Raw genomic sequence first — 27422 nt, 5'->3', positions numbered from 1 at the left:
TTTCTCTTTACCCCTCCAAGGCCCCTCTCTCCTGTCATCATGCCTCCTTTCATTTTTCCCCTCTCGAGTACTTTGCCTCCCAAAATCCCTACCCCAACCCTTCAGCACTTCCTACTCTCCTGCCACCGTCGCAGGCTCGACTCCCTCTTAGATAAGCCTACAGCTTCCCTCTGTTCCTCTCTTGGCATCCTCCAAAGGACCCAGCGAGGCACTTATTGCTGCCTTATTACGAGCAGCAACCCCAACTGCCCCATCCTACTCCCTCACCGACCTTCCCGAATCCCCAATTTTAATCGCTCCACCATTGGTGGCTGTGCCTTCAGCTGCCTAAGCAATAAGCTCTGGAATTCCCTCCCTAAATCTCTCCGTCTTTCTACCTCTCTCTCCTCCTTGAAGACGCTCCCTAAAACCTACCTTTTTGAAACAGCTTTTGGTTACCAGTCCTAATATCTTTGTGTGGCTCGGTGTCAAATTTTGTTTGATAATAGTTGTGGCAGGACCTGTAGATATGGTTGGTGGCATATAGGAACACAGGAACATAGTAGGCCATTCAGCCCCTCGTGCCTGCTTCGCCATTTGATAAGATCATGGCTGATCTGTGATTTAACTCCATGTACCTGCCTTTGGCCCATATCACTTAATACCTTTGATTGCCAAAAAGCTATTCTATCTCAGATTTAAATTTAGCAATTGAGCTAGTATCAATTACCGTTTGCGGAAGAGAGTTCCAAACTTCTACCACCCTTTGTGTGTAGAAATGTTTTCTAATCTCGCTCCTGAAAGGTCTGGCTCTAATTTTTAGACTGTGCCCCCTACTCCTAGAATCCCCAACCAGCGGAAATAGTTTCTCTCTATCCACCCTATCTGTTCCCCTTAATATCTTATAAACTTCGATCAGATCACCCCTTAACCTTCGAAACTCTAGAGAATACAACCCCAATTTGTGTAATCTCTCCTCATAACTTAACCCTTGAAGTCCAGGTATCATTCTAGTAAACCTACGCTGCACTCCCTCCAAGGCCAATATGTCCTTTCGAAGGTGCGTTGCCCAGAACTGCTCACAGTACTGCAGGTGCGGTCTAACCAGGGATTTGTACAGCTGCAGCATAACTTCTGCCCCCTTGTACTCTAGTCCTCTAGATATAAAGGCCAGCATTCCATTTGCCTTCTTGATTATTTTCTGCACCTGTTCATGACACTTCAATGATCTATGTACCTGAACCCCAAAATCCTTTTGGACATCCACTGTTTTTAACTTTTTACCATTTAGAAAGTACCCTGTTCTATCCTTTTTTGATCCAAAGTGGATGACCTCACATTGTTTACATTGAATTCCATTTGCCACAGTTTTGCCCATTCACCCAATCTATCAATATCGCTTTGTAATTTTGTTTTCATCTACACTGCTTACAATGCCACCAATCTTTGTGTCATCGGCAAACTTAGATATGAGACTTTCTATGCCTTCACCTAAATCGTTAAAAAATATTGTGAATAATTGAGGCCCCAAGACAGATCCCTGCAGGACTCCACTAGTCACATCCTGTCAATGTTTTCAGGCGTTTTACCCATTAACAGATTTGCCCAGTTTACTGTGGACAGTCTCTGTCTCATCCCATTGAAGTCGGCCTTACCCAAGTCTAGAATCTTAGCAGCTGATTCACTTTTTTCCCTTTCAAACACTACCTTGAACTCGATCATGTTATGATCGCTATTGGATAGATGTTCACGCACAGTTAAGCTGTTAACTAAATCTGGTTCATTACTCATTACTAAATCTACTATGGCTTGCCCCCTTGTTGCCTCTAGGACATACTGCTGTAGAAAACTATCCCGGACACACTCAAGAAATTCACTACCTTTCTGACAGTTGCTAGTCTGCTTTTCCCAATCTATGTGAAGGTTAAAGTCCCCCATTAAGACCACTATGTCTTGTCTAATTTCTGCATTTATACAATCTAGCACTTCAGTGCTGCTGCCAGGGGTCCTATACACAACTCCCACTATAGTCTTAGATCTATTTCTCAATTCAACCCATAAGGTCTCTGTTGGCTGCTTACCTCTCGTTATATCCTTCTTTATCATTGAAGTGATTTCATCTCTAATCACTAAGGCTACTCCTCCCCCTCTTCCATTTTCCCTCTCTCTCCTGTAGACCTTATAACCCGGTATATTTAGTTTCCAATCCTGACCATCCTGCAGCCATGTCTCAGTAATAGCTATCATGTCATACACTCCAATTTGAATTTGAACCTGTAGTTCATTTAATTTATTCCTTATACTCCGTGCATTTGTATATAGAACTCTTAGTTGGGCCACACACCCTAGCCTGACCTTCAGCTTTGATGCTGGGTTAATCGCCTTACGCCTTCTAGTTTTCACTATTTTCTGTATTGCCTAAAGTACACTTTCTTTCTGCTGCTCTACGCTTTTCCCTTTCACTTGTTCTTGAACAACTGTTTGTACTATTTGTATCGTAAATTTCCCCTAGGTCTTCCCCTCTCTTGCTGCTCTCAACTTTACTCCCTTCTGACTCCCCGCTTAGGTTCCCATCCCCCTGCCACTCTAGTTTAAACCTTCCCCAACAGCACTAGCAAACACCCCCACATGGACATTGGTCCTGGTCCTGCTCGGGTGTAACCCGTCTTGCTTGTACAGGTCCCACCTTCCCCAGAACCGGTCCCAATGTCCCAGGAATCTAAATCCCTCCCTCCTACACCATCCCTGCAGCCACGCATTCATCCTGTCTATTCTTCTGTTCCTATACTCACTAGCACGTGGCACTGGTAGTAATCCTGAGATCACTACCTTTGAGGTCCTGCTTTTTAATTTTTCTCCTAACTCCTTAAATTCACCTTGCAGGACCTCATCCCTTTTTTTAACCTATGTCGTTGGGTAAAGCTAGTTTGGCTCTGATGCTTGCTGATCTCCCTAGCATGCCCTCTTTCATCTTATACAAATGCAATTCATGGAACACTTATTTGGGGAACTTTAAAACTAACTCCCATCCTTTATTTTAACTTGACTTGGCAACCACCATGGGGCTCCCAGAGCACCCATGAAACTTTCACCGACCTTTTATGTATCCCCTCTTGTTTCAAGCTTTTCCTGCTGAAATCTCAATTACAGTCAGCTTTTCAATGATTTTTACAAGCTCTTTTTGTTTCAGTGTAAACATGTTCTGGTACAATAAAGGTTCTAAAAATAAATTTTAAAGCTACAACAAATACATCTTTTAGGAAGAAAAGCAAAATGACTGCAATAAAACGGTACCAGAAAACTTAGAAGTTAGAAAAAAAATAATTTGACTCCTTAAGTGCTACACATGGATCTTCCTTATGCTCAGTCTAGATAGGCAAACAGATGAATGCATTTTAATGCTTAAATTTTGTGTGAGATCTAAGCTGCCCTAAATGGGCAAATCAGGCAGGGATTTCATGAAAGGTGGCCAAGGTGGTATCACACTGCTTCTGATAAATTAATCTTGCTCAAATAGGTTGGCTTAAATTGCAGAAATACTACAGATTCTGTACTGTTGCGGTCTGTAAACTACATTAAATTGATGAATAATGTGTCGTATAACTGGACCTTCAGAGTACCCAGCAAAATATTTTGTATAATATTAATTTAATTAAAACAATATTCATTCTCAATCTCCAAGGTGAGGGCTTACAGTCCTGGAAATTGATTTTTTAAAACTTTTGCTCAGTGAAAATATTAAGTATTCCCAAGCCACAGATCAGTTGTGGCATGAAGACATTTACAATGCAATCGACCACAACTCCAGCCTCAAAGAACATTTTCTACCGCATTAGTGTGTGTAGTATCAGTCCCTGTGACATTTCAGGCCAATGTTGTCAAATATGTTTCAGTTAAAGCCTTACTTAGGCAATTTAATGCTGTGGATTGAGACTGTTCAAATTGATATCATTGGAGATCATTAAGAGTTAGCTTCGTTAGGCAGAATGCAGGCATAATACAGTTATCTCTACAGGCAACATACAAAGCTTGATTAAGGTTAGAGAATTCCATTCTATGTGGGTGTGTGGGTGGGGGACAGGCACATTCTTCTGAAGTAATATTTTAAGGAAATAACCCATTTCATTGTTGGTAAGATGCCTGGATAAAATCAGCACTCTCCCCTTCTTTAGTTCCCAACTAATATTGGGAACAATATCAGAATCAGATCTGTACCACAATCAAATATTAAACAAGATGATTTTGTGGATGTAATTAAATATGCTATAATATTCATTGAACAGTATAATTTAGATGTTAAATAACCATATAAACGTTGTTTAGCGTATTACTGTCACTTACTGTAATGATGCCTGAAGCTTTTGTAAAACCTCGCTGTTATTTTCTAATCATAGAAGTACCAATGATTCTTTAATTATCATTTTGCCACTGGCAAATGTGGACATTTTTTTCAGATGATTAAATGGAAACTTTTATGTCTTGATAGACAAACAACATAAGTCATATATAGCAATCCACTTGCTTGCTGAGGTCAAAGGCAAAAACTTCATTTTTTTCTTGAATGCAATGATCCATACTTACATTGTGCTTGGTAAGGTTGGATATATTAATTGCTAGTGCTTGTAGCCAGTCTATACAGTCTTCAGCAGTGAGACACTGAATTACACCACTGCATACTCCATCCACAGCAATTACTTGAAATGCATTTTGCCTAAAAATGTCACAAAACATATGAATAGAAATATTATCAAATATTATACAGTAACCTCGGTAAAGATTGAGAGACACTGGCCTGGATTTTCCTCTTTGGGGCGGAGTTCCTGCAGGGCGGGACTTCCGCCCACCCCTCTGAATTCGTCTCAACCCTAATCCATTTCCCTAGGTCCGATTTGACTTCAATTTAAGATATTAAAAAAAAGTCTATCAGTACTTTTCTTATGTTAGATTGAAACTAACCATCAATGATGTGAAATATAGAAATTTTACCAGAATTCATCATAAATGATGCCCAGACTGCTGTCATAGTGGGCTGGATTTTCTTCTGTGTTCCCATCCAAAATCAAAAGGGACAGCAGAAATGGTGGGAAAATGGGGTGCTGTGGTCTACCGCTGCCTCCCCACCCTGATCTGGATTTCTCATCTCTACCAGGACTGCTGCTGGTTGCCCTTTCCTGACATGCAAATGCTGTTGGGGAGGCGGAGCCCTGGTTTCTGGGAGATTTTCCTTCCATCCACCCCTTTTACTGTTACTCCCCAGGACCACCTGGAGAAAGGTGGCAGTATGCCCGGGTAGTGACAGTAATGGCCCAAAAGTCTCCTGATGGAGGGAGTGGGCCTATTATAGACCTTTGTTCCCTGCACTTTAACTTCTGGCTCTGCCCTGCACTTTAACCTCAATTACAAATACGAAATTTGAACATTAACTTGCTGCAAATAAGTAATATTTTGAACTATTACCTGGAAATATCAGTTCCTGGAATATAGTGTGACAATCGAGAATGAAGAAGGGGAATGAGTCGCAGATCACACCATCGCTTCTCCCACTTCAGGCCTGAGGATGTAGGCCATGAAGAACACGATAATGAATCCTGAAAAATATTACTCATATTACACTTTCTAACAGTAACTCATTTTTTGTAAAGTTTTTGCAAACAAATACAAGTTATTATAATCATACTGTGATGTTTCTTTTATTTAATTATATACTGAAGCAGTAAGATGACGTGGAATATCAAATCAAGCACATTTATTGATAATTCTGATATAGAGAATCTATAATGCTCTGTTAATGTTTTGACAAATACTTTGACAGAAGGTTTGGGTTTAAATAATATTATACCGTTACATTCTAAAAGGGAGGTCATTTTAGACTCCTTGAAGTCAATATAAAAATTCTGAATACACTTCAGCAGCCATCAGCAGCACTGTAGCAAAAATATTGAATGCTTGTTTGTTAGCTCTCACATAAGAATCATGGAGGTGTAATTCCTCTTAATGCACAGGCAGTGGATTAAATAGTTCAAATTTTGCACTTTTTCTGCACTTAGAGGGACACACAACTTGTTCTGCGTGCTTTCTTGGGTGCACCTGCAAGAATTCTGCTTAACAAGTTATACAGATACTGAACTGGTATAGCAGCCTGTGGGCCAAAGCAGCTGTGGAGTGTGCAATATTCAGGAAACTGGAACAACAATGTGAACAGGAGACACCATCATTTACAGATGAACATCTGTGGGTTACAGTTGATGTTGTCTGGGTAAAAACAACTATTTTGTAAATTGTAAACAATTTTACAACACCAAGTTATAGTCCAGCAATTTTATTTTAAATTCACAAGCTTTCGGAGGCTTCCTCCTTCGTCAGGTAAATGTAAATTTTGTAGGGTGTGAAAGAGCAACCCACTAATAACACTCTCCTAGTTTGCAAAATTAAAAATGTGCACCTTATCTGTGCAATTATGTTTCAGCAGATGCAAAGCAATAAATGTAGTACTCTGTGATATATGCCATGTATTGTCTGTGCAATCCCGATTCCTAGCACAGATCCCACTGAAGAACAATGAACCCAATCAACATGATTGCTAGTAGACAGGACTTCCCATTCTCAGAACCAAATAATCCTCAGAGACCAAGGACAAACAAATGATTTCAATCTCTAAAGCAATACTGTGCCCAGCACAAGTGCAACAATGCCAAGAAACCTGAACTACATAGAATTACATAGAATGTACAGCACAGAAATAGGCCATTCAGCCCAACAGGTCCATACCGGTGTTTATGCTCCACACGATCCTCCTCCCACCCTTCTTCATCTAATCTCATCAACGTATCCTTCTATTCCTTTCTCCCTCATGTGTTTATCCAGCTTCCCCTAAAATGCATCTATGCTAGTCACCTCAACTACTCCTTGTGGTGGCGAGTTCCATATTCTAACCACTCTCTGGGTAAAGTTGTTTCTCCTGAATTCCCTATTGGATTTATTGGTGACTATCTTATATTTATGGCCCCTAGACCTGGTCTCCCCTGCAAGTGGAAATATCTTCTCTACATCTACCTTCTCAAACTCTTTCATAACCTTAAAGACTTCTATCAGGTCATCCTCAGTCTTCTATTTTCTAGAGAAACGAGCCCCAGCCTGTTCAATCTTTCCTGATAGGTTTAACCTCTCAATTCTGGTATCATCCTAGTAAATCTTTTTTACACCTTCTCCCGTGCCTCTATATCCTTTTTATAATATGGAGACCAGAACTGTTCACAGTACTCTTAAGTGTGGGCTAATTAAGGTTCTATACAAGTTTAAAATAACTTTCCTGTTCTTCAATTCTACCCATCCAGTAATGAACCCCAGTGCTTGGTTTGCTTTTTTCATGGTCTTATTCACCTGCGTCATTACTTTTAGTGATTTGTGTATCTGTACCCCCAGATCCCTCTGCTCCTCTACCCCATTTAGACACTTATTTTCCAAGGAGTATGTGGCCTCCTTATTCTTGCTACCAAAATGTCCACCTCACACTTAGCTATATTGAAATTAATTTGCCAATTATACGCCCATTCTGCAAGTTTGCCTTCCTGTATTTTGTCGATGTCTTCTTGTATTTTGTCGATGTCGTCCTGTATTTTGTCCATGTATTGATGACCTTCACCCTGAATTTGTAATCAAATATATAATGGCCTTATAAAATATAGATGTAAATAAAAGTCTTGGGAATTCAATAAAAAAATAAAAGGGTAGATTTTCCAAGTCTTTGTCCATGATGAGGTACCAGTACATATTGGAAAATTGAGGCACCTTGCCAGCGATTTACTGATACACACTGGTAGTGGTTGAGGACTCACTCGCAATATCTACCCTATAATTCATACATGACATTATTGGGGCATTTAAACTCTTAATGTTATCTCTTATTGCTCAGTTTCTTTTGATTGCTAGCTCCATGTATTGTCACTTTTTTACAATATATTTTCATGTACATATAAGTTAATGTAATTTTCTTGTCATAACACTCATGCTAAAATGATCACAGCTCTCTGTACTTGAGTTTCTACTAAAATCCATTATAACAGCGATAGTTGGTTCAGGTATTTTACAGTGAAATGGGTCGCCTTGAACTTCTCTCAGAGGAAAACTGCTTCCTACTGGGAGAAATTTTGTTATTGCTATTGCCTGCTTAATGCCAATTTTGGGCTGCCAAATTGAAAGTGACAGTAACAGCAATGTACTGCACCATTTGCTGATGGAAAGGATCAACCATCTGACTTCATGCAAATTCACTGTAAGGAGATAATTGGGCATATCATAAGCAAAATACAATAAAAGAAAAAACTTCAAAGCATGTTACAAAAATAGTGGTCCAGAATTTCCATGGGGATTTTCCCAATCTCCTGCCATAATATCAGTAGGACATTGGTGGTGCCCCCGGAGAAACAGAGTAAATGGCAACTTTCAGCCATTTACACCATTTTTCTGGAGATTCTGCTGGTCTCCCACTGAAGTTAAGGCGATTTGGAGAAGCCCTGCAGAAATTCAAAGCCAATATAATTTCAGTAACAAACACAGTCCTGAATTTCCACAGGTTTCTCCCAATATCCTACCATAACTTTGGTAAGAGATTGGCGGAACCCTAGGATAAGTGGAGTAAATGGCTATTTTTACTCATTTACACCATTTGTCCCCTACCAAAGAACCCATACAGAAATCCCAGGTGCTGCTCCTAGGTTGTGGCATTGTCTGTAATGAGTGCCAATTGTGTTGTTGGGAAGATTGGCAGGAAGTTTGTGACTGAGCTACTGGGGCACATTTTCCTTTGTTTGCTATTTTTTGTGAAAAAATAAACATGGGTATAAAGCAAGGAACAGGACTTTGTACTCATGTCTATCTACTTGCTAAAAATAGCAAACAGAGGAAAATATACTCCACTATTGAAGCTACTACAAATAGGAAATAGTTTTGGCACATCAAGTTTAAATGTAGAATTTCATCTTACTGTAATATTGGGATGGTAGTTAAGATGCAATCCACTGTCGCAAAGTGGAGAAGATGTACCACTGCTCTGGTCACTGGGGACACCTGTAAGCAAATAGAAAATACATTGATATACAGTCAAATTCAAAGCTGATTACTTGTGGTTTGCATTACGTTCAGTAATACTTATAGAAGGATCCAAAACTGCAGTATTCCCCCAGATAACATGATAAAAAAGCAAAGGACAAGAAAAGAAAATTTGGTACATCTAGCCAATCGCTCCCACAGGTCATTTACAATCCTTCTGAGCATGGACTCTGTCCCATTTATTTAATCTCCTGACAGAGAAAGGTTTACATACATACTCCCTGACAAATAAGTTAATCAGACAGAATATCTAGCTGGTTGTTTTCCATAGATTGCAGCTAACAGGTCAATGATTAGAACACAAATTTGGAAAACCAAACCAAACATAAAGTAGAAAATGGATAGACTCTAGAATGAGGTACCTTGGTGGTAGTCAAAAGATTATTTGTTAAATTTTTTAAAAATCTATAATGTTAGCCTTTTAGATAATGAGTTGGTGAGTTCATTCAATAGGATTTTGTTAGACTTTGGACCAGAAACCCACCAATATGAACTCACCAGTAACAATGCTCATTTTGTGCTCTCAAGTATCTAAACAGCCACAGCCGTTATTCGAGCAGTGGAGAGTGGCAACTCGAAGGAAATTAGGAGGAGCAGTGAATCCAAAGAGCTTCTACAAATACATAAAGGGCAAAAGGGTAACTAGGGAGAGAGTAGGGCCTCTTAAGGATCAACAAGGTCATCTATGTGCGGAACCACAAGAGATGGGTGAGATCCTGAATGAATATTTCACATCGGTATTTACGGTTGAGAAAGGCATGGATGTTAGGGAACTTGGGGAAATAAATAGTGATGTCTTGAGGAGTGTACATATTACAGAGAGGGAGGTGCTGGAAGTCTTAACGCGCATCAAGGTAGATAAATCTCCGGGACCTGATGAAATGTATCCCAGGACGTTATGGGAGGTTAGGGAGGAAATTGCGGGTCCCCTAGCAGAGATATTTGAATCATCCACCGCTACAGGTGAGGTGCCTGAAGATTGGAGGGTAGCAAATGTTGTGCCTTTGTTTAAGAAGGGCGGCAGGGAAAAGCCTGGGAACTACAGACCAGTGAGCCTGACATCTGTAGTGGGTAAGTTGTTAGAGGGTATTCTGAGGGACAGGATCTACAGGCATTTGGAGAGACAGGGACTGATTAGGAACAGTCAGCATGGTTTTGTGAGAGGAAAATCATGTCTCACGAATTTGATTGAGTTTTTTGAAGGGGTAACCAAGAAGATAGATGAGGGCTGTGCAGTAGACGTGGTCTACATGGACTTCAGCAAAGCATTTGACAAGGTACCGCATGGTAGGTTGTTACATAAGGTTAAATCTCATGGGATCCAAGGTGAGGTAGCCAATTGGATACAAAATTGGCTTGACGACAGAAGACAGAGGGTGGTTGTAGAGGGTTGTTTTTCAAACTGGATGCCTGTGTCCAGCGGTGTGCCTCAGGGATCGGTGCTGGGTCCGCTGTTATTTGTTATTTATATTAATGATTTGGATGAGAATTTAGGAGGCATGGTTAGTAAGTTTGCAGATGACACCAAGATTGGTGGCATTGTGGACAGTGAAGAAGGTTATCTAGGATTGCAACGGGATCTTGATAAATTGGGCCAGTGGGCCGATGAATGGCAGATGGAGTTTAATTTAGATAAATGTGAGGTGATGCATTTTGGTAGATCGAATCGGGCCAGGACCTACTCCGTTAATGGTAGGGCGTTGGGGAGAGTTATAGAACAAAGAGATCTAGGAGTGCAGGTTCATAGCTCCTTGAAAGTGGAGTCACAGGTGGATAGGGTGGTGAAGAAGGCATTCGGCATGCTTGGTTTCATTGGTCAGAACATTGAATGCAGGAGTTGGGATGTCTTGTTGAAGTTGTACAGGGCATTGGTGAGGCCACACTTGGAGTACTGTGTACAGTTCTGGTCACCCTATTATAGAAAGGATATTATTAAACTAGAAAGAGTGCAGAAAAGATTTACTAGGATGCTACCGGGACTTGATGGTTTGACTTACAGGGAGTAGTTAGACAGACTGGGACTTTTTTCCCTGGAGAGTAGGAGGTTAAGGGGTGATCTTATAGAAGTCTATAAAATAATGAGGGGCATAGATAAGGTCGATAGTCAAAATCTTTTCCCAAAGGTAGGGGAGTATAGATTTAAGGTGAGAGGGGAGAGATACAAAAAGGTCCAGAGGGGCAATTTTTTCACTCAAAGGTTGGTGAGTGTCTGGAACGAGCTGCCAGAGGCAGTAGTAGAGGCGGGTGCAATTTTGTCTTTTAAAAAGCATTTGGACAGTTACATGGGTAAGATGGGTTTAGAGGGATATGGGCCAAGTGCAGGCAATTGGGACTAGCTTAGTGGTATAAACTGGGCGACATGGACATGTTGGGCCGAAGGGCCTGTTTCCATGTTGTAACCTCTATGATTCTATGATTCTATGAATGTCTATAGCCTGATTCATGGCTATGGAAATGCATATTGCTTAACTATGCAGAAAAGGAATAGTCTTTTGGAGCTTCAGGGGTGACAACCAATATTGTCTGTCATCAAACAATGGCAATAATATCTTCCCTAAGAGATGTGTGTCTCATCAAGGGTCCAGATCTTGATGAAGGTCTGGAAAAAATTTCACAACCACAAGAAAAGCATCAAGCTGAGCCAACATTACAGTAAATCAAACATTAACAATAAAGTCATCCAGAAAATCAGGTGCAGCACAAATTGGGTGTGGTGAACTCTGTGCCCAATTCTGTGATCTGTGTTCCCACTGAGTTCCAGAAATAGAGGCTCCGATTTCAACGGGGGTGGGAACAGTGTGCACGAGCCCTGAAGTGGGCGACGTCTCCTGAAACAATGGAGACTTCGAGCCCCGGCTGATTTTAACAATTTCCATAAATTTTGTTGGACTTCCACCTAAACCCGGTCAGATCCGCTTCTTGGCTGGTGGGCGGGAGCGGGAATTTGGGTGGCAGGAGGCCGCCATCGGGGAGCCGCGAGAATGGTTCCCAGCTGTCAGATAAGTGGTGTTGGGGTCGGTTTGCACTAAGGGAAGGAGGGAGGGGAAAGCCCGAGGCAAGGAAGGCCCAAGGTTCCCTTGTGGGGCCCGGCGGAGCAACCCTGCTCTTCCTGGCCTTTAAAAAGTTTTACCTACCTGGGCCTCATCTTGTCCATGATCCTGCTGCCGGCAGGTTTGGTTTGATGGGGAAGCCACCACTGCTCCCCCACTCAGGCCTCAGACTAAAATTGCACCTGATCTGCATATTTGAAACAGGACCCTGCTGCCTTCCTGCAGGTATCCTGCTAGTTTGCTCAAAGAGCAGGTTAATATTGGTACACACCAGGAAAGTGCTCAGCACATATTGGGCAGCCAGCAGCTGCTGACCCTCATATAACGTGGCCCTGTTGTTCTTGATGTGCTGTGAGAGATGTGAGCCCATTTGTGTGCAGACATATTGCCTGTGCAGTGGCAGCATTGTGCTCAGGCTACATAATTATGTCAAGTTGATTTTGCTAATTTGCACAATAATCCTAGTACCCGAATCTCTGATAAAGAAAGATTCAAAAATAGTAGGGTTCTAGTGGAAGAAAGTATTATTATCCACCTCCCCTCTTCTTTTGCATTTGAGAAACTGATGGTTGAAGTTATCTGACTCTCATCAGAACAAGCTGAATTGATTTAAAATCTAGCCTGGCTTTCCATGGACCACATACATTTTTAGTCTGCAAAAGTCAGTTTAATTCAATTTTGGTTTCATTCACCTCTAACATGGGAAATGTACCATTGCCTCAATAGATTGTTACTTATTAAATCAAGTAAATCTTGACCTAAGGCCAGTGTTCAAGCAAAAGGTTGGCACAGTCTTGTTTTATCACATACCGATTAACTCAAGCTGACCCTCTTACAAACTGAATAACTAAACAGTTAGAAAATCTGTGCAGTGGAATGATAGAGAAACAATATGTGAACAATAATAATAGTGTTTAGCCAGCGTCATTCATTGTATAAAAAGATAAACAATGCTTACATGTGCAGTCTTCATACAGGGGGAGTTTCAGAAAGGCAGGTGCTCTCTTTAAAAATGAAACCGTAAGAGTTACTTCTTCCCCAGCATTGCGCAGAACTTGAACCTGTGGTTCATTACAAGACATCAGTAAAGGTAAGAAAATTGAATTCATTCAACAAGCAGCCAGCAGCCAGTACTGAATATTTCCATTTAAAGGGGCCGTAATTTTATCAACATAAACCTCCAAATTATAGATGCTCTCAGTGAAAGAAAATAAAAATAAAAAGTATCAAAACAAAAAAGGTCAGGTATTTTTTCTAGCAGACTTGATATGCGAATGAGTAAGTCTACTAATTTTATTGCCTGCAAGGGAGGCAATAGGGGGAAACAGTTGAGAACATAAGAAACAGTCTCTCAGCATCTACCCTGTCAAGCCCCCTAATAATCTTATATGTTTCAATGAGATCACCTCTCATTCTTCTAAACTCCAGAGAGTATAGGCCCATTCTACTCAATCTTTCCTCATAGGACAACCCTCTCATCCCAGGAATTAATCTAGTGAATCTTTATTGTATTGCCTCCAAGGCAAGTATATCCTTCCTTAGATAACGAGATCAAAACTGTACACAGTACTCCAGGTGAGGTCTCACTAAAGTCCTGTACAACTGTAGTAAGACTTCCTTACTCTTGTACTCCAACCCCCTTGCAATAAAGGCCAACATGCCATTTGCTTTCCTAATTGCCTGCTGTATCTGCATACTAACTTTTTGTGTTTCTTGTACGAGGACACCCAAGTCTCTCTGAACAACAACATTTAATAGTTTCTCACCATTTAAAAAATATTCTGTTTTTCTATTCTTCCTACCAAAGTGAATAACCTCACATTTCCCCACATTATATTCCATCTGCCACCTTCTTGCCCACTCACTTAATCTGTCTATATCCCTTTGCAGACTCTTTGTGTCCTCCTCACAGCTTACTTTCCCACCTCGCTTTGTATCATCAGCAAACTTGGATATATTACACTCGGTCCCTTCATCTAAGTCATTAATATAGATTGTAAATAGCTGAGGCCTAAGCACCAATCCTTGAGGCACCCCACTAGATACAACCTGCCAACCTGAGAATGACACGTTTTTCCCTACTCTGTTTTCTGTCCTTTAACCAATCCTCTATCCATGCTAATATATTATGCCCAACGCCATGAGCCCTTACTTTGTGTAACAACCTTTTATGTGGCACCTTATCGAATGCCTTTTGAAAATCCAAATATACTACATCCACTGGTTCCCCTTTATCTACCCTGCTAGTTACATCCACGAATAAGTTTGTGAAACATGATTTCTCTTTTATAAAACCATGTTGACTCTGCCTAATCATATTATGATTTTCTAAGTGCCTTGTTAGCACTTTCTTAATAATGGATTCCAGCATTTTCCCGACGACCGATGTCAGGCTAACTGGCCTGTAGTTCCCTGTTTTCTCTCTCCCTCCCTTCTTGAATAGCGGGGTAACATTTGCTACCTTCCAGTCCACTGGGACCGTTCCAGAATCTAGAGAATTTTGGAAGTTCATAACTAATGCATCCGCTATATCTGCAGCCACCTCTTTTAGAACCCTAGGATGTAGGCTATCAGGTCCAGGGGATTTGTCGGCTTTTAGCCCCATTGGTTTGTCAAGTACTTTTTCTCTATTGATTTTAATTGTTTTAAGTTCCTCACTCACATTTACCCCTTGGTTCCCCACTATTTCTGGTATGCTTTTTGTGTCTTCTGCTGTGAAGACAGATACAAAATATTTGTTTAATGCATCTGCCATTTCCTGATTCCCCATTATAATTTCTCCTGTCTCAGCTTCTAAGGGACCAATGTTTACTTTTGCAACTCTCTTCCTTTTTACATACTTGTAGAAACTCTTACAATCCGTTTTTATATTTCTTGCCAGTAGTAGAGAATAGAATGGTTTGTGAAACATTAATGTGTGATGAGCTGTCAACATTAAATCAATACCAGAAGTGACATTTTTGATCAGCAAATGTGGTACACACTGAAACACATTTATATATAAAGAACTGTGATCATTTTTAAGAGTGACAGAGATCAGAATCTAATGTCAAACTAAAATGAATGATTGCTGCTTCCAATGAGTTGCACTTGTAGGTCTATGTATTGATGGGATGAGAGAAAGAGACCGCTGTTTGGCATCAATGAGCTAGGTTGTGACTCAAAAGCACATGCAAATCAGAAATGGAGAAAGGTCAAGTATCTGTTGAAATATTCGTTACAAGATTATGGACAAGTTTTGCTTCATTTCTCTGGACTTTCCATTTAATAGGTAAGATGAGTTATTATCATTTTGCTCATGGCTATCTTAGCCGGAATCACAAAAGATGATAAAAAATGATAAAAAAGTCATTTGCATATTTAATGGGATGACTGGATTTCCTCACTGCTCTGAAAACGGCATTGTTAAATACACCAAAATACAGCTCTCCATATGGCTAGCGTAGAAGTAGTCCATCATGTAAGTAAAAGGAAAATTGTCATCTTATAACAGCTAAAAGCTATTGGGGGTAATTTTAACTTTGGGCGATGGTGTAAAATGAGAGCTATCGAATTGGCTGACCATCATGCTTCGCACCCGATTTTCCCTTCCGTTGACTTCACTGCAAAGGACAATGGGGTGTGGTGTATAATGGGCAGTTAATTCGAAAGCTCTCATTTTACACCATCGCCCAAAGTTAAAATGAATCCCATTAACTCTTTTTGGCTTTCAAAAATTTTGACTGGTATATTTTTTCTTGATTTGTATGCATGTATATATGCAGTTCTTGAATTGTAAACTCATTACTTCAGGTCATGTATTAATAACCTCGTAGATTTAATTACAGTGTTTTACATCGAGTCTACAGCACAGAAACAGACCATTTTTTTTATTCGTTCATGGGATGTGGGCGTCGCTGGCGAGGCCAGCATTTATTGCCCATCCTTAATTGCCCTTGAGAAGGTGGTGGTGAGCCACCTTCTTGAACCGCTGCAGGTGAAGGTTCTCCCACAGTGCTGTTAGGAAGGGAGTTCCAGGATTTTGACCCAGCGACGATGAAGTAACGGCGATATATTTCCAAGTCGGGATGGTGTGTGACTTGGAGGGGAACGTGCAGGTGGTGTTGTTCCCATGTGCCTGCTGCTCTTGTCCTTCTAGGTGGTAGAGGTCGCGGGTTTGGGAGGATTTGGCCCAACTGGTCTATGCTTACGTTTATGCTCCACATGAGCCTCCTCCCGCCCAACTTCACCTAACACTATCAGCATACCCTTCTATTCCTTTCCCTCTCGTGCGTTTATCTATCTTCCCCTTAAATGCATCTATGCTATTTGCCTCAACTACTCCTTGTGGTAGCACGTTCCACACTCTTACCAGTCTTTGGGTAAGGAAGTTTCTCCTGAATTTATTAGTGACTATCTTATATTTATGACCTCTAGTTTAGGACTCCACCACAAGAGGAAAAATTTTCTCTACGTCTACCCTATCAAACCCTTTCATAATCATAAAGACTTCGATCAGATCACCCCCCAGCCTTCTCTTTTCTAGGGAAAAGAGCCCCAGCTTATTCGGCCTTTCCTGATAAGGATATCTTCTCAGTTCTGGCATCATCCTTGTGAATATTTTTTGTACCTTTGCCAATGCTTCTATATCCTTTTTATAATATGAAGACCAGGACAGTGCACAGTACTCCAAGTGTGGTCTAACCAAAGTTCTGTACAAGTTTAATGTAACTTCCCTGCTTTTCAATTCTATACCACTTGAAGTGAATCCCAATGCTTGGTTTTTGCCTTTATTATGGCCATATTAACCGACGTCGCTTCTTTTAATGATTTGTGTATCTGTACCCCGAGATCCCTTTGCTCCTCTACCCCATTTAGACTCTTATTATCCAAGCAGTATGTAGCATCCTTATTCTTCCTACTAAATTGCACCACCTCACACTATATTTCAATTGGTTGCCAATTACATGCCCATTCTGCAAGTTTTTTATTGTCCTCTTGCATTTTGACACGTTCTTCCTTTGTATTAACTACACTCCCAAATTTGGTGTTGTCTGCAAATTTTGTACTTCTGATTCCAGAGTCTAAATCATTAAAGTAAATTTTGAAAAACAATGATCTCAGCACCGATCCCTGTGGAACATAGGAACAGGAGTAGGCCATTCAGCCCCTCAAGCCCGCTCCGCCATTTGATAAGATCATGGCTGATCTGTGATCTAACTCCATATACCTGCCTTTGGCCCATATCCCTTGATACCTTTAGTTGGCAAAAAGCTATCGATCTCAGATTTAAAATTAGCAACTAAGCTAGCATCAATTGCCATTTGCGGAAGAGAGTTCCAAACTTCGACAACCCTTTGTGTGCAGAAGTGTTTTCTAATCTCACTCCTGAAAGGTCTGGCTATAACTTTTAGACAGTGTCCCCAGTCCTAGAATCTCCAACCAGCGGAAATAGTTTCTCTCTATCCACTCTATCTGTTCCCCTTAATATCTTATAAACTTCAATCAGATAACCCCTTAACCTTCTAAACTCGAGAGAATACAACCCCAATTTGTGTAATCTCGCCTCGTAACTTAACCCTTGAAGTCCGGGTATCATTCTAGTAAACCTATGCTGCACTCCCACCAAGGCCAATGTGTCCTTCCGAAGGTGTAGTGCCCAGAACTGCTCACAGTACTCCAGGTGCGGTCTAACCAGGGTTTTGTACAGCTGCAGCATAACTTCTGCCCCCTTGTACTCCAGTCCTCTCGATATAAAGGCCAGCATTCCATTAGCCTTATTGATTATTTTCTGCACCTGTTCATGACACTTCAATGATCTATGTACCTGAACCCCTAAGTCCCTTTGGACATCCACTGTTTTTAACTTTTGCCCGTTTAGAAAGTACGCTGTTCTATCCTTTTTTGATCCAAAGTGGATGTCCTCACATTTGCCTACATTGAATTCCATTTGCCACAGTTTTGCCCATTTACCCAATCTATCAATATCGCTTTGTAATTTTATGTTTTCATCTACACTGCTTACAATGCCACCAATCTTTGTGTCATCGACAAACTTAGATATGAGACTTTCTATGCCTTCATCTAAGTCGTTAATAAATATTGTGAATAATTGAGGCCCCAAGACAGATCCCTGCGGGACTCCACTAGTCACATCCTGCCAATGTGAGTACCTATCCATTATCCCTACTCTCTGTCGCCTTTCGCTCAGCCAACTTCCTAACCAAGTCCGTACTTTTCCCTCGATTCCATGGGCCTCTATATTAGTTAACAGTCTCTTATGTGGGACTTTATCAAATGCCTCTGGAAGTCCATATAAATAACATCCATTGACATTCCCCTGTCCACTACTTTAGTCAACTCTTCAAAAAATTCAATCAGGTTTGTCAGGCACGACCGACCTTTCACAAATCCATGCTGGCTCTCTCTGATTAACTGAAAATTTTCGAGGTGTTCAGTCACCCTATCCTTAATTATAGACTCCAGCATTTTCCCCACAACAGATGTTAGACTAACTGGTCTATAATTCCCTGGTTTCCCTCTCTCTTTCTTATCTTAAAAAGCAGAGTAACATGTGCAATTTTCCAATCTAGAGGGACAGTGCCTGAATCTAGAGAACTTTGAAAGATTATAGTTAGGGCATCTGCAATGTGCTCACCTACTTCCTTTAAAACCCTGGGATGGAAACCATCTGGTCCTGGGGATTTGTCACTCTTTAGTGCTATTATTTTCTTCATTACGGTTGTTTTCCTTATGTTAATTTTATTGAGTCCCTGTCCCTGATTTAATATTAGTTTTCTTGGGATTTCCGGCATGCTATCCTCTTTTTCGACTGTGAATACGGACGCAAAGTAATTATTCAACATGTCCACCATTTCCCCATTGTCAATGACAATATCCCCACTTTCAGTTTTTAAGGGGCCAACACTGCTCCTGACCACCCTTTTTTTCCTAATATAACTATAAAAGTTCTTCGTATTGGTTTTGATATCCCTTGCAAGTTTCTTTTCATACTCTCTTTTTGTAGCTCTTACTATCTGTTTTGTGACCCTTTGTTGATCTTTGTATCTTTCCCATTCGCCAGGATCTGTGCCATTTTTTGCCTTTTTGTATGCCCTTTCCTTATGTCTTATACTGTCCCTTACCTCTTTAGTTGTCCATGGCTGTTTTTTTTGGCAAGTAGAGTTCTTGCCCCTCAGGGGTATAAACCGGTTCTGTATCATGTTAAATGTTTCTTTAAACATTCCCCATTGATCATCAGTCATTTTACCCATTGACGGATTTGCCCAGTTTACTGTGGAAAGGCTCTGTCTCATCCCATTGAAGTCGGCCTTACCCAAGTCTAGAATCTTAGCAGCTGATTCACTTTTTTCCCTTTCAAACATTACATTGAACTCGATCATCTGATGATCGCTATTGGATAGATGTTCACGCACAGTCAAGCTGTTAACTAAATCTGGTTCATTACTCATTACTAAATCTAGTATGACTTGCCTCCTTGTTGCCTCTAGGACATACTGCTGTAGAAAACTATCCCGGACACACTCAAGAAATTCACTACCTTTCTGACAGTTGCTAGTCTGCTTTTCCCAATCTATGTGAAGGTTAAAGTCCCCCATTAAGACCACTATGCCTTTGTTACACGCTTGTCTAATCTCTGTATTTATACAATCTAGCACTTCAGAGCTGCTGCCAGGGGTCCAATTGGTTAGGAAATTGGCTGAGCGAAAGGCGACAGAGAGTAGGGATAATGGATAAGTATTCACTTTGGCAGGATGTGACTAGTGGGGTCCTGCAGGGATCTGTCTTGGGGCCTCAATTATTCATAATATTTATTAACGACTTAGATGAAGGCATAGAAAGTCTCATATCTAAGTTTGCCGATGACACAAAGATTGGTGGCATTGTAAGCAGTGTAGATGAAAACATAAAATTACAAAGGGATATTGATAGATTAGGTGAATGGGCAAAATTGTGGCAAATGGAATTCAATGTGGACAAATGTGAGGTCATCCACTTTGGATCAAAAAAGGATAGAACAGGGTACTTTCTAAATGGTAAAAAGTTAAAAACAGTGGATGTCCAAAGGGACTTAGAGGTTCAGGTACATAGATCATTGAAGTGTCATGAACAGGTGCAGAAAATAATCAAGAAGGCTAATGGAATGCTGGCCTTTATATCTCGAGGACTGGAGTACAAGGGGGCAGAAGTTATGCTGCAGCTATACAAAACCCTAGTTAGACCGCACCTGGAATACTGTGAGCAGTTGTGGGCACCGCACCTTCGGAAGGACATATTGGCCTTGGAGGGAGTGCAGCGTAGGTTTACTAGAATGATACCCGGACTTCAAGGGTTAAGTTACGAGGAGAGATTACACAAATTGGGCTTGTATTCTCTCGAGTTTAGAAGGTTAAGGGGTTATCTGATTGAAGTTTATAAGATATTAAGGGGAACAGATAGGGTGGATAGAGAGAAACTATTTCCGCTGGTTGGGGATTTTAGGAGTAGGGGGCACAGTCTAAAAATTGGAGCCAGACCTTTCAGGAGTGAGATTAGAAAACATTTCTACACAAAAAGTGTGGTAGAAGTTTGGAACTCTCTTCCGCAAACAGCAATTGATACTAGCTCAATTGCTAAATTTAAATGTGAGATAGATAGCTTTTTGGCAACCAAAGGTATTAAGAGATATGGGCCAAAGGCAGGTATATGGAGCTAGATCACAGATCAGCCATGATCTTATCAAATGGCAGAGCAGGCACGAGGGGCTGAATGGCCTACTCCTGTTCCTATGTTCCTATGCACAACTCCCACTATAGTCTTAGATCCTTTACTATTTCTCAATTCAACCCATAAGGTCTCTGTTGGCTGCTTACCTCTCGTTATATCCTTCTTTATCATTGAAGTGATTTCATTTGTAATCGCTAAGGCTACTCCTCCCCCTCTTCCATTTTCCCTATCTCTCCGGTAGACCTTATAACCTGTTATATTCAGTTCCCAATCATGACCATCCTGCAGCCATATCTCAGTAATAGCTATCATGTCATACCCTCCAATTTGAATTTGTGCCTGTCGTTCATTTAATTTATTCCTTATACTCCGTGCATTTGTATATAGAACTTTTAGTTGGGCCACACACCCTCGCCTGTCCTTCAGCTTTGATGCTGGGTTAATCGCTTTACATCTTCTAGTTTTCACTTCATCTGTAGTGCCTAAAGTACACTTTCTTTCTGCTGCTTTACGCTTTTCCCTTTCACTTGTTCTTGAACAACTATTTGTACTATTTGTATTGTAAATTTCCCCTGGGTCCTCCCCTTTCTTGCTGCTTTCAACTTTACTCTCTTCTGACTCCCCGCTCAGGTTCCCATCCCCCTGCTGCTCTCGTTTAAACCCTCCCCAACAGCAGTAGCAAACGCCACTGTATGGAACACCACTTCCTACCTTTTGCCAGTCTGAGTAGCTACCCTTAACCCCTACTCTCTGTTTTCTGTTTTGTAGCCAGCTTGCTATCCATTCTGCTACCTGATCCCTGACTCCACATGCTCTGACCTTAGTCATGAGTCTACGATGCGGTACCTTATCAAAGGCCTTTTGAAAATCCAAATATATTAAATCTAGTGCATTGCCCATGTCTACTCTTTCTGTTGCTTCTTCAAAGAATTCAATAAGGTTGGTCAAGCACGACTTTCCCTTCTGAAATCCGTGCTGACTATTCTTTATTATATTTTCAGTTTCTAGATGTTTTTCTATTACATCTTTGAATAAAGATTCCATTGTCTTTCCTACCAAAGACGTTAAGCTAACTGGTTTATAGTTCCCTGGACTTGTTCTATCTCCATTTTTAAATGGAGGAATCACATTAGCTGTCCACCAGTCCTCTGGCACTATTACCTTTTCTAATGAATTTTTATATATATGTAATAGTGCCTCTGCTATCTCTTCCCTAACTTCTTTTAATATGTGCGGATGAGGGGTTTTATCCTCTCTAAGTTTGATTAGTTTATCAATTATCTCCCCCTTTTCTATCTTAAATGTCTTTATATCTTTTTTGATCTCTTCTTCTAATTCAGAATTCAACAGAAAAAATCTGACCTTAACCAATAAAATGAAAAGCAAAGGCATAACTTAGATTGGGCTCTGAGCCTTCATGCCCTTAAAAGGGAAAGTGAGCTGTGAGGAGGACGTAATGTGCTCAATTTTAAAAGGGTGGCGGGTTGGTAGCGGGGGAGGTCAACGGGCGCGCGGCAAATCCGAAAAATAAAAACTTACCTTTCCCCACACGACCGTGAAGTAATCGGTCCTCATTAATCTTGTCTCCGGGTTTCGCGCCCAGCCGCCAGCCTGATTGACAGGCTGGCTGCAGATGGGAGCTGCAACGTTAAAGTGAGGGGGGAGAAAGAGAGAGAGAGATGTCGTCTGGCACTGCAAGAGAGAGTTGTGGGGGGGGGGGGGGTACAAAGATGAGGGAGGGAACAAGATTGGGGGGGAAATCGGACATCAGAGCCGGGGGTGGGGGGGGGAGGAAGACCTTGGAGAGCCACCGTAGAGGGAGACATTGGAGAGGGAAATATTCGGGGGGGAGAGATCGGAGAGGGAGACATCGGGGGTGGAGACATTGGAGAGGGAGACATCGGGGGGGGAGGGGGAAGAGATCGGAGGAGATATCGGCGAGACGTCGGACATCAAAGAAGGGGGGTGCAGGTGAAATTGTTTCAAAGGTAGGTTTATTTATTTTTTTACATTGTGAAATGTTATTTTATTTCATTTATTTACTTTATTTTTGACTGATCCAGCCCTTCACGCCAGGCGTGAATCGGAAGCCATGGGAAAGCCGCCCAGGTAAGTTGAAAATCGTTTTAACTACCTAACATGTAAGAAAGTATCTTAAATACCTCACTGAGATACATTTGCTTCTTTAAATGTCGTCCCCCCGACTTTAATTGCTGGAGGGACCTCTGGGTTCAGGAATGGCGCGCGCACCCAGATGCGTCTTTGTGAGACGTGTAAGTCGGCGTGTTGGAGCCGGATTTGTTTCCCCCCTCCTCATTTCCCCGATTTTGTGGCCCCGAACTTCCAAATTAAAATTGAGCCCATAGAGTCTGCAAAGGGACATAGACAGGTTACGAGTGGGGAAGAAGGTGGCAGATGGAGTATAATGTGGGGAAATGTGAGGTTATTCACTATGGTAGGAAGAATAGAAAAACAGAATATTTTTTAAATGTTGAGAAACTATTAAATGTTTGTGTTTAGAGAGACTTGGGTGTCCTCGTACAAGAAACACAAAAAGTTAGCATGCAGGTACAGCGGGCAATTAGGAAAGCAAATGGAATGTTGGCCTTTATTGCAAGAGGGTTGGAGTAGAATCATAGAATCATAGAATCATAGAATCATAGAAGTTTACAACATGGAAACAGGCCCTTCGGCCCAACATGTCCATGTCGCCCAGTTTATACCACTAAGCTAGTCCCAATTGCCTGCACTTGGCCCATATCCCTCTATACAGATCTTACCCATGTAACTGTCCAAATGCTTTTTAAAAGACAAAATTGTACCCGCCTCTACTACTGCCTCTGGCAGCTCGTTCCAGACACTCACCACCCTTTGAGTGAAAAAATTGCCCCTCTGGACCCTTTTGTATCTCTCCCCTCTCACCTTAAATCTATGTCCCCTCGTTATAGACTCCCCTACCTTTGGGAAAAGATTTTGACTATCGACCTTATCTATGCCCCTCATTATTTTATAGACTTCTATAAGATCACCCCTTAACCTCCTACTCTCCAGGGAAAAAAGTCCCAATCTATCTAACCTCTCCCTATAAGTCAAACCATCAAGTCCCGGTAGCATCTTAGTAAATCTTTTCTGTACTCTTTCTAGTTTAATAATATCCTTTCTATAATAGGGTGACCAGAACTGTACACAGTATTCCAAGTGTGGCCTTACTAATGTCTTGTACAACTTCAACAAGACATCCCAACTCCTGTATTCAATAGTATAAGAGTAAGGAGTATAAGAGTAAGGAAGTCTTGCTGCAATTGTAGAGGGCTTTGGTGAGACCTCACCTGGAGTGTTGTGTACAGTTTTGGTCTCCTTATCTAAGGAAGGATTGACTTGCCTTAGAGGCATTGCAGCAAAGGTTCACTAGATTAATTTCTGGGATGAGAGGGTTGTCCTATGAGACGAGTTTGACTAGAATGGGCCTATACTCTCTGGAGTTGAGAAGAATGAGAGGTAATCTAATTGAAACATATAAGATTATGAGGGGGCTTGAGAGCGTAGATGCTGAGAGGTTGTTTCCCCTGGCTGGAGAGTCTAGAACTAGGGGGCATAGTCACAGGATAAGGGATCGACCATTTAAGACTGAAATGAGGAGGAATTTCTTCATTCAGAGGGTTGTGAATCTTTGAATTTCTCCACCCCAGAGGGCTGTGGATGTTGAGTCGTTGAATATATTCAAGGCTGAGATCGATAGATTTCTGGACTCTAGGGGAAATCAAACGATATGGGGATCAGGCGGGAAAGTGGAGTTGTGATTGTAGATCAGCCATGATCTGATTGAATGGCGGAGCAGGCTCGAGGGGCCGTATGGCCTACTCCTGCTCCTATTTCTTACGTTCTTATGTTTTAATGCTGAGTCTGTTGTAAAAGTACAATCAGAATGTTCAAAATGTACATTTTTCTGACAATGAAAGAATCCCTACTGTCGTAGCAGACATCAGCTAACTCAGCACAAACCAGGGATCGAACAGGAAATATTCCTGGTCTGTAAGTTTCAACCTTAATAAACTCAAATGATGAGGCAGTCCGAGCCCGCATGCAGCAAGACCTGGACAACATCCAGGCTTGGGCTCATAAGTGGCAAGTAACATTCGTGCCAGATAAGTGCCAGGCAATGACCATCTTCAACAAGAGAGAGTCTAACCACCTCCCCTTGACATTCAGCGGCATTACCATCGCCGAATCCCCCAACATTAACATCCTGGGGTCACTATTGACCAGAAACTTAAATGGACCAGCCATATAAATACTGTGGCTACAAGAGCAGGTCAGAGGCTGGGTATTCTGCGGCGAGTGACTCACCTCCTGACTCCCCAAAGCCTTTCCACCATCTACAAGGCACAAGTCAGGCGTGTGATGGAATACTCTCCACTTGCTTGGATGAGTGCAGCTCCAACAACACTCAAGAAGCTCGACACCATCCAGGACAAAACAGCCCGCTTGATTGGCACCCCATCCACCACCCTAAACATTCATTCCCTTCACCACCAGCGCACAGTGGCTGCAGTGTGTACCATCCACAGGATGCACTGCAGCAACTCGCCAAGGCTTCTTCGACAGCACCTCCCAAATCCGCGACCTCTACCACCTAGAAGGACAAGAGCAGCAGGTACATGGGAACAACACCACCTGCACGTTCCCCTCCAAGTCACACACCATCCCGACTTGGAAATATATCGCCGTTCCTTCATCATCGCTGGGTCAAAATCCTGGAACTCCCTTCCTAACAGCACTGTGGGAGAACCTTCACCACACGGACTGCAGTGGTTCAAGAAGGCGGCTCACCACCACCTTCTCAAGGGCAATTAGGGATGGGCAATAAATGCCGGCCTCGCCAGTGACGCCCACATCCCATGAACGAATAAAAAAATACTATTCCTCTGAACATTTATTGTTACTGAAGGCTACATAACGTTTAGGATCTATTATGAGGCAAAAGTGTTACCAACTGAGCCAAGCAGGTAAATAGTAAAATAGCAAGGGAGGTGTGGTACGTTCACATTAAAGATATTTGGTTACTGCCTTAAGGGGAAGATTGGTTTTAGTTTTTCAAAAACACAAATTTTATGGGCTTTGAAGACAAAATCATGTCTGTCTCAGAAAACAGAATATTTTCTCCCGAGCAATGCAATTTTGTTCAAGTTCATCACTATTTCTATTTTTAAAATGCTTGTTGGGACTTCTAATAATTGCAAAGCAGGGCAGTTGGTGAACTATAGACCCGACTCGCCAGTCATCAGCAATGTTAAGAAAAAAGCCAACGTTATTAAGAAGTAAATGTTGGCAGAAAGCTCTAAAGGTGATTTGTTCATATGTAGTGCTGCTCTGAGGATTCCCACAGCTCTAAAGAAGGAGTAAAAATGGCTGTGAAATATGCGTGAATAGGGTGATCCTGAGGTTTCACACAGCATTTATCAGCTGCACAGTCAAATTGAAAAGGGTGTATTTTACTCCTGGTCAGAATTAACTTAATGAAAGAGAAGGTTTTAAGTATCAGTGCACGCTAACAGAAATGAACAGTGCAGACAGCACCTGCAGCACCTCATCAGAAAATCAGGATCTTCTCATGCATCAATAAGCCATTTCACACAAAGATTGTTCACTGCAAAACTAGATTAATAAACTTTGACATTTATACCAGGCTAGCGGCTCATTAGCTGCTTGTGAAGGATTAAAGGAGCATTATTGAAAGTGTGTCCAGATTGGATAATATTTCTCATTACCACTAGTGAAATCATAGGGGAGATTTTTTGCTACAGCGCTCCTGGAAAATGGTGCAACCTAGCCTATGATTTTCCAAACCATTCAGGGCTGGGGGTGCACAATTTCTCGATAAGTACCACAAACATTCACCAGCAGCGTTAAAGTGGAAAATCTCCTCCCCATTGTCTTACGAATCACACATTTCAAAACGAAGGGGGTATTTTTAACCTAACCCACTGGGCGGGAACTCACGGGATCAGGTGGAACACTGGTTTTACACTCCGCTCTGTATTACTCTCCATTGCCTTCAATGGAGAATAAAATAGGGTGGGGTGTAAAACTAGAGTTCCACACGATCCTATGTGTGAGTCAGGTTAAAATTGCCCCTATATTTGTTTGCAAGATTGCCTTAGCAGTTTATAAGCTATGATGAGAAACGTGCATTTTTGTTCTTGTTTCATTTGGAGCTCAGACTGCTGCTATCATGGCTTTGGGTACCACTGTTGAAAGGGGCTTCCAGGGCGACACAGCAGTCCAGCAATCTGTTCTCCAGCAGATCACCAGGATTGCTGAAGCACTGCCCCAGGAAAGTGGCAGTGGTGCCATGGATGATGAACCTGCTGTCCTCTCTCAGGATGACAGCATTCTTGCTCCCACCCTTGCCACTCTGTCAGTGCCCTTGCTGTTGTCTGTCAGCCAGACAGGCCAGACTGCTGCAGCCCATGCCGGGATTGTGCAGTCTGAAGACGGGCCCTCTCAGCCCAGAGCTGCTCGAGATTGTCCTCCAAGGCCATCTGCAGTCTCCTCAATTGAAGGTCAGCAGCCTTCCAC

General features: G+C 41.7%; 1 protein-coding gene across 1 annotated transcript in view; it reads right to left on the bottom strand.

Moving 5' to 3' along the window:
- sntg1 (syntrophin, gamma 1) overlaps positions 1-27422 on the bottom strand; it is a 150961-nt gene that overhangs the window by 57641 nt on the left and 65898 nt on the right. The window contains exons 7-10 of the mRNA XM_067977096.1: positions 13096-13198; positions 8963-9045; positions 5437-5567; positions 4561-4690 (exon numbers count right to left, since the gene is read on the bottom strand). Coding sequence (XP_067833197.1) covers positions 4561-4690; positions 5437-5567; positions 8963-9045; positions 13096-13198 — 447 coding nt within the window. The remainder of the gene's footprint in view (positions 1-4560; positions 4691-5436; positions 5568-8962; positions 9046-13095; positions 13199-27422) is intronic.

This window comes from Heptranchias perlo, chromosome 3, assembly GCF_035084215.1.
Source record: "Heptranchias perlo isolate sHepPer1 chromosome 3, sHepPer1.hap1, whole genome shotgun sequence".
NCBI lineage: Eukaryota > Metazoa > Chordata > Chondrichthyes > Hexanchiformes > Hexanchidae > Heptranchias > Heptranchias perlo.
Note: the sequence above shows the minus strand (reverse complement) of the source record. Positions and strands in the feature narration are given on the sequence as shown.